The sequence below is a fragment of the Gadus morhua genome, chromosome 18 (genome assembly GCF_902167405.1).
Source record: "Gadus morhua chromosome 18, gadMor3.0, whole genome shotgun sequence".
In the NCBI taxonomy this organism is placed as follows: Eukaryota; Metazoa; Chordata; class Actinopteri; order Gadiformes; family Gadidae; genus Gadus; species Gadus morhua.
The window spans coordinates 4,511,508-4,521,507 of record NC_044065.1 but is presented as its reverse complement, the minus strand read 5'-3'; the positions used below and the strand labels follow the sequence as shown (position 1 = coordinate 4,521,507).

Below are 10,000 nucleotides of genomic sequence, written 5' to 3'. Positions count from 1 at the left end.
AACCAACAACCCGTCCTTTAGAACCAACAACCCGTCCTTTAGAACCAACAACGTCCTTTAGAACCAACAACCTGTCCTTTAGAACCAACAACCCGTCCTTTAGAACCAACAACCTGTCCTTGAGAACCAACAACCTGTCCTTGAGAACCAACAACCTGTCCTTGAGAACCAACAACCTGTCCTTTAGAACCAACAACCTGTCCTTTAGAACCAACAACCTGTCCTTTAGGACCAACAACCCGACCTTTAGAACCAACAACCAGTCCTTTAGAACCAACAACCCGCCCCTTAGAACCAACAACCTGTCCTTTAGAACCAACAACCCGTCCTTTAGAACCAACAACGTCCTTTAGAACCAACAACCTGTCCTTTAGAACAAACAACCCGTCCTTTAGAACCAACAACGTCCTTTAGAACCAACAACCTGTCCTTTAGAACCAACAACCCGTCCTTTAGAACCAACAACCTGTCCTTTAGAACCAACAACGTCCTTTAGAACCAACAACGTCCTTTAGAACCAACAACGTCCTTTAGAACCAACAACCCGACCTTTAGAACCAACAACCTGTCCTTTAGAACCAACAACGTCCTTTAGAACCAACAACGTCCTTTAGAACCAACAACCCGCCCCATAGAACCAACACCCCGTCCTTTAGAACCAACACCCCGTCCTTTAGAACCAGCAACCTGTCCTTTAGAACCAACAACCTGTCCTTTAGAACCAACAACCCGTCCTTTAGAACAAACAACGACCTTTAGAACCAACAACCCGTCCTTTAGAACCAACAACCCGTCCTTTAGAACCAACAACGTCCTTTAGAACCAACAACCTGTCCTTTAGAACCAACAACCCGTCCTTTAGAACCAACAACCTGTCCTTTAGAACCAACAACCTGTCCTTGAGAACCAACAACCTGTCCTTGAGAACCAACAACCTGTCCTTTAGAACCAACAACCTGTCCTTTAGAACCAACAACCTGCCCTTGAGAACCAACAACCCGCCCCTTAGAACCAACAACCTGTCCTTTAGAACCAACAACCCGTCCTTTAGAACCAACAACGTCCTTTAGAACCAACAATGTCCTTTAGAACCAACAACGTCCTTTAGAACCAACAACGTCCTTTAGAACCAACAACCTGTCCTTTAGAACAAACAACCCGTCCTTTAGAACCAACAACGTCCTTTAGAACCAACAACCTGTCCTTTAGAACCAACAACCCGTCCTTTAGAACCAACAACGTCCTTTAGAACCAACAACGTCCTTTAGAACCAACAACCCGACCTTTAGAACCAACAACCTGTCCTTTAGAACCAACAGCGTCCTTTAGAACCAACAACGTCCTTTGGAACCAACAACCCGTCCTTTAGAACCAACAACCTGCCCTTGAGAACCAACAACCCGCCCCTTAGAACCAACAACGTCCTTTAGAACCAACAACCCGTCCTTTAGGGAGAACAGCAGCGTGGGTCAGCATCAGGGAGGCAACGCACACATGAACTCCCTGACCACTGTGTGTGTGTGTGTGTGTGTGTGTGTGTGTGTGTGTGTGTGTGTGTGTGTGTGTGTGTGTGTGTGTGTGTGTGTGTGTGTGTGTGTGTGTGTGTGTGTGTGTGTGTGTGTGTGTGCAGGTGGTGGGCGTGGACCCTGATCAAGGTGCTGAGCCCAGAGGAGGTGCTGCAGGTCCGGGCCAAGGTGGCGTCGCTGGAGGCCCTCAAGGGCCAGAGGGCCGACCTGGGGCTACAGAGGGCCTGGGAGGGCAACTACCTGGTGAGGACTGGGAACACTGGGAACACTGGGAGGGCAACTACCTAGTGAGGACTGGGAACACTGGGAGGGCAACTACCTGGTGAGGACTGGGAACACTTGGAGGGCAACTACCTGGTGAGGACTGGGAACACTGGGAGGGCAACTACCTGGTGAGGACTGGGAACACTGGGAGGGAAACTACCTGGGGAGTATTAGCTTGTGCTGACTTGTTGTAAGACAGCGTCTCTCCTCCCCCCCCCCCTCTCCCCCATCCTCCTCCCCCCCCCCCCCCCCCCCCCGCAGAAGAGGGACAGCCCTGACACGGCCTCCTCCCTCGCCCTGGTCTCCGGGGAGCTGCAGCGGAAAGACAAGTTCATGAGGGTCCTGTTCTCCTGCAACGTCCGCAAGGTGGGCCCCGCCCTCCCTCTGGGACGGGTTAGACAAACACACACACACACACACACACACACACACACACACACACACACACACACACACACTTGGTGTGAGTGGTACAGTGGTAAGGAGGTGTGTGTGTGTGTGTGCGCGTGCGTGTTACCCTGGTAACCAGGTGGGTGTGTGGTACCGTGATTACGCGGTGTATGTGGTACTGTGGTAAAAAGGTGTGTGTGTGTGTGTGTGTGTTACCGTGGTAACGAGGTGCTGCGTCTCTCCTCCAGATCAATCACTTCCACAAGGTGGAGGACCGCGCCCTGCTCATCACCGACCGCCACCTCTACAAGATGGACCCCCAGAAGCAGTACAAGCCCATGAAGAGCATCCCCCTGTACAACGTACGGCCCCCCGCCTCACCCCTACCTTACCTCTACCTCACCCCCATCCCTCCCCTACCTTACCCCAACCTCACCCCAATCTCACCCCTACCTTACCCCCACCTCACCAACACCCCACAAAACACCCACCTCACCGACGCCCCTGTGTGTGTGTGTGTGTGTGTGTGTGTGTGTGTGTGTGTGTGTGTGTGTGTGTGTGTGTGTGTGTGTGTGTGTGTGTGTGTGTGTGTGTGTGTGTGTGTGTGTGTGTGTGTGCGCGTGTTGAAGGAACGTTTATTTTAAAGTGTTTTTTCCATCTATCGATGGTGACTCATCATTCAACTTCTGCAGAGCTGATTGAAATTATCAAATGTTTATAATTTAAGGCCCTTGAAGTCCGATACAAAGCACTATAGTTGAAATAATACCAGACGTCTGTACACTAATCCTAGACATATTTACAAGCCGGATACATCCTTGCAGTCTATCAAACTGGGAACATGGTCCTTGTATCACGATTACCGATATTCCCATTACTGTAGACAGTGGTTTAATTAAAACCAGCTCAGAATAACGGAACACATTAATTGAAAATAAATCACAGAAACCTGTTTAATCGTAACGGAAAAAACTCACGGATATGAATGAGGAAAGCTGCCGGCTTTCAGATGTGTTTCCATAGCGATGTGATTATGTCCTTCAACTCTTGAGGTTCTGTGTAGCAAACAAACGCGTCAGTCGGAATGGCAAAAGCAATTTCCGGGAGTAGGAACGCTGAACGTTTTATCAAAGGCTGTGTTCAGTCTTCTTGAGGGGTCTCTGTGAGCCTGACTTCATGTCACCATGCGTTCCTTCTCTGCAAAACAAGGTTTCTGCTGTTGTCACGAACGCAGCAGACATTGTTTGAGCACATCGACGTGTTACATTTATGGTTTTAAAAACGGAGATTGACAGAGGAATCGGTTTGCCCAAACAACCCTGTCCAGGTAGATCTTTAGTCCATCGACACCTGGGACATATTTCCATTTGAATTACATTTTCCTGAATGGTTTTTAAAAAAATCGTTATACCACATCTTTCCTTTTTTGGTTATTCGGATGGTTGGTGATTATTTGATTCCCTTAAAATGTTGAAATGTTGGAAATAGAAATGAACACGCAGTACTCCAGCAGAGCAGACAAAATCGCGCTAAACCCTATTGCGGTTTGAACCAGTTCTGTCGCCCTCGCTGGAACCACACCTGTCCCGTTCACCGGTGGGGTTAAACAGAGTTAAAGGGAGGTAAAGGTGTGATGTGTTCATCTCTCAGGGGGGGGCCGGCACACCTCTGCCAGCTGGTGCTCACCGTGGGAAGCCCGCCTCCCTACCTGTGCCTCTCTCTAATCCCGTAGAGCGGGGGTCACTAACAGACGGACCGCGGCCCGGGTCCGGACCCAGACGCCGTCCTATACCGACCCGGACCTATAATCAATAAATTATTCAAATATTTTTAGGGTACTGGTTTAGGGAATCAGGAAATCCATTGACCAATTGCATTCGAGTTAAGCCATCCCACATGATGCTACTCAGCCAATCGAATCTGTGCATTCCCGGCGCAGGCCGAATGGCTCACAGTGAGCCAGTGAGCGATTATGCGAGAGATAACAGAGAGAAGTGCGAGAATTACAGAGAAAGAAGTCAGATAAGAGTGAGTAATACAGCGGGAGAAGGCAGATAAGACAGCGGGAGAAGAGTGAGAAATACAGCGGGAGAAGAGTGAGTAATACAGAGGGAGAAGAGTGAGAAAGACAGCGGGAGAAGAGTCAGTAATACAGCGGGAGAAGAGTGAGTAATACAGCGGGAGAAGAGTGAGAAAGACAGCGGGAGAAGAGTGAGAAATACAGCGAGACAGACGGAGTGAACCGGGGAAAGAAAAATAACTATGCATGGCGCTCTCTAAGAAGAGAAAAGTGGACAGCGAAAACAGCTTTCAACCCAGAATGGACAGACTCATTCATTTTAATTTTTCCCACTGGAAACACAAAACCAGGTTGTCTCACATGCTCAGAGAGAGTGGCACTCATAAAAAGTGCCAACGTGAAACGCGATATGAGACAAAGCACAACGGTTTTCAACAAACATACCCACTCAAGGCTGAACTGCGGTCACAGAAAATAAGCAGCCTCAGAGCCGAATATGAAACCGGATCCTGACCCATTCATTCACTGCCCAACAACGTGCTAATGAATGTCCTCCCAGATTCACTTGGATTTTGGGTCAACACAAAAAGCCATTTACTGATGCAGGGGTTGTCAAGGAGTGCATGAGTGCAGTAGCTGAAACCTTACTTGAGGGGAAACAGAAAGAAGAGCTTTCTGACAAAATATAGCAAATACCCATGTCAGCATCATCAGCCACAAAGAAAAGTGAAATGTTAACCCAGGATGTGCTAGCCCAGCTGGATGAAGCCATTCATAAGGTGTGTAGGCTTAGCTGTAGATGAGTCCACTGATGTGTCTGACAATGCTCAGCTGTTAATTCATCTACGGTTCTTCAACCAAGAAAAGAAAGAGTTCTGTGAAGATGTGTTAGGTGTAACTCCGCTTAAGACCAGTACAAGAGGAGTGGACATCTACCTGGCCATTAGGTATTTAAACTTCCGGCAGGACAAGCAAGAGCTCAGTTCTCTCACTGAACAACAGAAAGTGGGGGAGTTGGATAAAAGACGGAAAGAAAGAGAAGCTAAAATTGTTCAATTGTTAAGAAGTGTTGTGTTATCTGTTTTTGTAATTGGTTGAAACTGTTAAAACATTCACAAAGAAACAGGGGAAACTCAAGCTGCTGCTATACTTTTATTTTTCAAAAGAAAAGTATATATTTTATCGATATTTTAAGATTATTATTAGATTTTTTTTATTTATTTTTTTATTTTTTTTAATTTTTTTATTTTCACCATTTTGATTTTAAATGTAGCCCTTCTTTTCCTTGAAGAGATTAGTTTCAGTTGAGTCAGTTGAACCTCCTTTAATAATACATATCTTCAGTATTATTCAGTATAATTGTATAAAAGCGACAATAAATATTGTTGAAATGTTATTGAATTGTTCTTCCTGTATTGATCTGACAGTCAGTTGTTGATTACACGCAGACGTTGATACAACTACTAGGCCACTTCAAAATATATCACACTGAATGATAACGCAAGTTAGACATTATCATGTTCCGGACCTTTGCTTGAGGAAATTTTCTCTAACTGGCCTATTTGAATTTTAGTTGAATACCCCTGCCGTAGCGTGACGGAGGACCTGGAGCTCTGGGGAGGTCCGCCCGCCCGCTGTCTGTTCCCGCTCTGATAGATCTTCAGACATCAGGGCCGGGGGAAAAGGAGGAAGTAGACTAATAATAATAATAGATAGAATTTATGTAGCCCTTTTTGGTCACTCAAAGACACTCAAAGAAGAAAATCAAGAAAGCTGAATGCAGAAAAGATCAAAATCAAAATAAGGTTTTGGATCGAGTCAGGGTTAGGGTTAGGAACTTTGATCTACGGTAGACTACCGTTGAGGTATGTAGAAGGGTACGATTTGGCTGCTCAGCTAATTCTCATGTTCCTCCTCATCCTCATAAGCACACAGACAGGCCTTTAAATCAGACCTTCCTGTCTGTGTTCCCCTTCACTGACCCCATAGTGTCAGACAGAATCAGCCCTCGTCTCAACAGATCAGCAAAGCTAAATGTGGACACAATGCCCCCGTTACGGCTGTCTGTTTATTGTGATGAGAGATGCACGAATGCACTCCCCACTGTCCCAGCCCCAACATCATGTTAAAATATTCTAGTCAGCAATGTTGAAATGCTTTCGAAACCTTAATATGCCAGGGGAAACATGTACTGAAGGGTAACTAAATAGTGGCAAGAGCTGGAGGTCAATCTTGAGACTGGCAGTTGTATAAATGTTGGGGATTGACTTTGTGGTTGAATCGTTTTCCAATGTAACAACAACTAATCACACCAACCACTGCACTGTTTGTCTTTAACTGACCTTATTGGACAGGGAAAAACAAAGGTGTTTTTCGAAGGAGGTGGAGGAGGAGGGAGGAAGTGAAGGAAAAGATGGTGGAGGAGGTGAAGGGGGGGTAGTTAAGTTGAAGGGAGGAGGTGAAGGTTAGGGGGGAGGATAGGAGGTAACGGAGGAGGAGGTGACAGGGGAGGTGGAGGAGGAGCCGATGGAGGAGGAGATGTAGATTGAGGCGTGGGAGGCATGCTGCAGAGCGATCGATGGCAGAAGGTCACTCACTGGGGGGGTGAGTGTTGATTACGGGATGGAGGCTGCTCCGGGCAAGGCTGCTAACCTGTTAGCTCCTGGCCCCGTGCGGTATGTGTGTTTACTACTGAACGGGAGCAGCTTGGGCGGACAAACGGGGATACCTTTCTAGCGAGGCAGCCGCACAGACACCAGACTCCCCCATCAGTCAGCCTGGAGTACGGAGCTGAGCTCCTCGTGCCAAGGCCAACGGCGTTAAGCTACATCCCCCTCCTACCTGACTCATCGCTCTTTCCTCTCTCCATTCTTTTCCTCCCCCCCCCTCCCCCTCCCTCTCCCATTATTCTCTCACCTCCCCCACCCTTCCACACCTATCCCCCCCCCCCTCATTGCTTCTTCCACCCTCATCCAATCGCATCCTCTCTCCCTGTCTCCCCTCTCTCTCTCTCTCTGACTCCCCTCCCTCCCTCCCTCCCTCTCGCACTCACCCTCTCTCTATCGATCGCTCTCTCTCTCTCTCTCTCTCTCTCTCTCTCTCTCTCTCTGGCCCCCCCCTCTCCTTTTTCTCGCTGCCTCCGCTCTATTTCCACCGTTGCCATGCCAACCTCCCTGGAGACTGGGTTGTCATGGATACGGAGCGGCATGGCTGGATCAGCTGACGTCTGGTGTGGTGCTGGCGTGTGTGGTGGGGGGCGACCCCCCCCCCCCCCCCCCCCCCTGGATGTGAGCACTTGCCCCCCCCCCTCCTGTCTGATGAGGCGCCACAGTCACATGCTCCCCTGTACGAGTTCAGCGCTAGATTTGAGATATTCGGGTTTCCATCAGTCAGACGTCCCTGAAGCCTCGGGGCTTCTTTGGTGAGGCGTGAAGACTACTGTGATGTATTATGTATGTACGAATTACAGGGGGTTGTATATTTAATAAGCATATATTTAGAGAGCCCCCCCCCCTTCCTCCCCCTCTCCCCCACTTCCTCTCTCCCCCTCCCTCTCTCTCCCCCCCTCTCCCTACCCCTCTTGTTCTGTGTTCCTCTCCCTTAAAGGATGGCCTGGTTGTATAGCACCTTACACACCTGTCCTCTCTCACCCTCTCACTCTCTCGCTCACTCTGTCACTCTCTCACCCACTCCCCCCCCCCCCCCCATGACAGCCCTGTCAGCCGGACCGGAAGCCCTCTGTCAGGGTGTTAAGCTCCTGTCTGCCCATGTCAGCAACCTGCTCCACAGCATGTTATTTATGTCCCCCCCCCCCCGACACACACACATATACACACAGACACACAAACAAACACACTTAATCCGGAAGATCCCGCCCCCCTGTTGCATGATTGACAAGTGATCCTTCACGTGCACAGTGCTCAAGAATGTCTAGAGGCCGCAGACCTCGGGGATCGAGGAAGGTAATCAGAATGGGTGGCATTGGAGTCGTTAGACCAATGAGGCGTTCCACTAAATCAGGCCTTTTAATATAAATGTAAATGCTGCTCGTTTCCTGCTAATTAACTGCTCGGGTGGTCTGAGAGGGGCTTGGGGGCCGGTTGGGGGGGCTCATCATCAGCCAGTGGTTGTGTCCGCTGGCGGGCTGAGACAGTATTCTGTCTCCCTCTGTCATCGCCTGATGGAGTCAGGATCTGCCTCGCCGCCGCACATCAGGAAGGGAGTAGTGTACCTGATGCTGGGAGCCTCTCCTCCTAACCTCCTCCTCTCCTCTCCTCTAACCTCCTCTCCTTTCCACTTCTCTCCGCCTCCCCTCATCTCCATCTTCTCTCCTCCTCTCATCTCTCCTTCTCTCCAACTCCTCCTCCACTTCTCTCCTTCTCTCAATCTCCTCCTCCTCCTTCTCCTCTCATCTCCTCCTCTCCTCCTCTTCCTCCTTCTCTCCATCTATTCCTCCTCCTCCTCCTCCTCCTCCTCCTCCTCCTCTTTCTCCTCCTCCTCCTCAGAGAGGGGTAAGGGCAAGGCGAGGAAGCACGAATTAAAAAAGGGGGGTGAGGGAGGGGGGCTGGTGCCTAGAAATGGAGCCAGCTGCATACAATCTGGAAACACAAAATGGTCGAGTTTCAACTAATTATGGTGTGTGTGTGTTTGTGTGTCTGCTTGCATGCGTACGTGTGCCTGTGTGTGTGTGTGATGTAACCTCTAAGGGAGGGTGTAGTATGCGTCCCCAATAATAACATTGGTGTGTGTGTGTGTGTGTGTGTGTGTGTGTGTGTGTGTGTGTGTGTGTGTGTGTGTGCGCTCTCCCCCAGCCTTCTATTTAATTAAACGCTGGGCGTCTCTCCGTGGAGTCTTTCCTCTGGATCCTGAGTTGAATCATGGAGACGTCCTCCACTCGCTCGTACCTCTCCTCTGTCTTCACAAACACGAGGTCACCTGAGATAGACCACGCCCCCTTCTGATTAATACTATAACATCGGTAAAGTACAGGTATTGCTAGTCCCAGCGCTAGACGCTACTAATTCTTAATGTCTAACGGTACAGAAGGCTGTAATCAGGCACCACACTACGAGACGTAGTAATGGGCTTGATGCTCATAATGTGGTGTAGGGGGGTGTGGAGGGTGGTGTAGGGGGGTGTGGAGGGTGGTGTAGGGGGGTGTGTAGGGTGGTGTGGACGAGTGGATCTGAGGGCAGATGTATCGTGTTCAGCTGACTCAGGGTCAGTCTGGTGCAGATCCAGTGACCAACGATGTTGTGGAAAGAGAACCAGACCAAACACACTTCATCAGTACATCGTGATGCACATTCAGCATCAATATTCACAACGTCCGCACACGTGTTCTGGTGGTCTCCTGTTCCTCTACATCTGTTATTGTGTTTACTGTTCTCTGTTCTCTCTCTCTGTCCCCTGTGTCTATGACTCTCTCTCTCTCTCTCTCTCTCTCTCTCTCTCTCTCTCTCTCTATTTCTCTCCCTCTCTCTCTCTCTCTCTCTCTCTCTCTCTCTCTCTCTCTCTCTCTCTCTCTCTCTCTCTCTCTCTCTCTCTCTCTCTCTCTCTCTCTCCCTCCCCCCCCCCCTCTCTGTCCCCAGGTGACGGGTCTGAGTGTGTCCCCTGTGCCTCTGACCCCCCCCCCCCCCCCTCTGTGTCCCCAGGTGACGGGTCTGAGCGTGTCCCCGGGTAAGGACCAGCTGGTGGTGTTCCACACCAAGGACAGCCGGGACCTGGTGGTGTGTCTGCAGGGCATGCGGCCCCCCGCCGAGAGCCGCATCGGGGAGCTGGTGGGAGCTCTGCTCGGTCA

The 10,000-nt window shown here is 49.7% G+C and overlaps 1 protein-coding gene across 1 annotated transcript in view; it reads left to right on the top strand.

Annotated features, from left to right (window-relative positions):
• Positions 1 to 10,000, top strand: part of myo1d (myosin 1D) — a 73,300-nt gene that overhangs the window by 58,223 nt on the left and 5,077 nt on the right. The window contains exons 18-21 of the mRNA XM_030340932.1: positions 1,631 to 1,769; positions 2,052 to 2,156; positions 2,429 to 2,542; positions 9,855 to 10,000. The exon at positions 9,855 to 10,000 is cut by the window's right edge and continues 195 nt beyond it. Coding sequence (XP_030196792.1) covers positions 1,631 to 1,769; positions 2,052 to 2,156; positions 2,429 to 2,542; positions 9,855 to 10,000 — 504 coding nt within the window. The remainder of the gene's footprint in view (positions 1 to 1,630; positions 1,770 to 2,051; positions 2,157 to 2,428; positions 2,543 to 9,854) is intronic.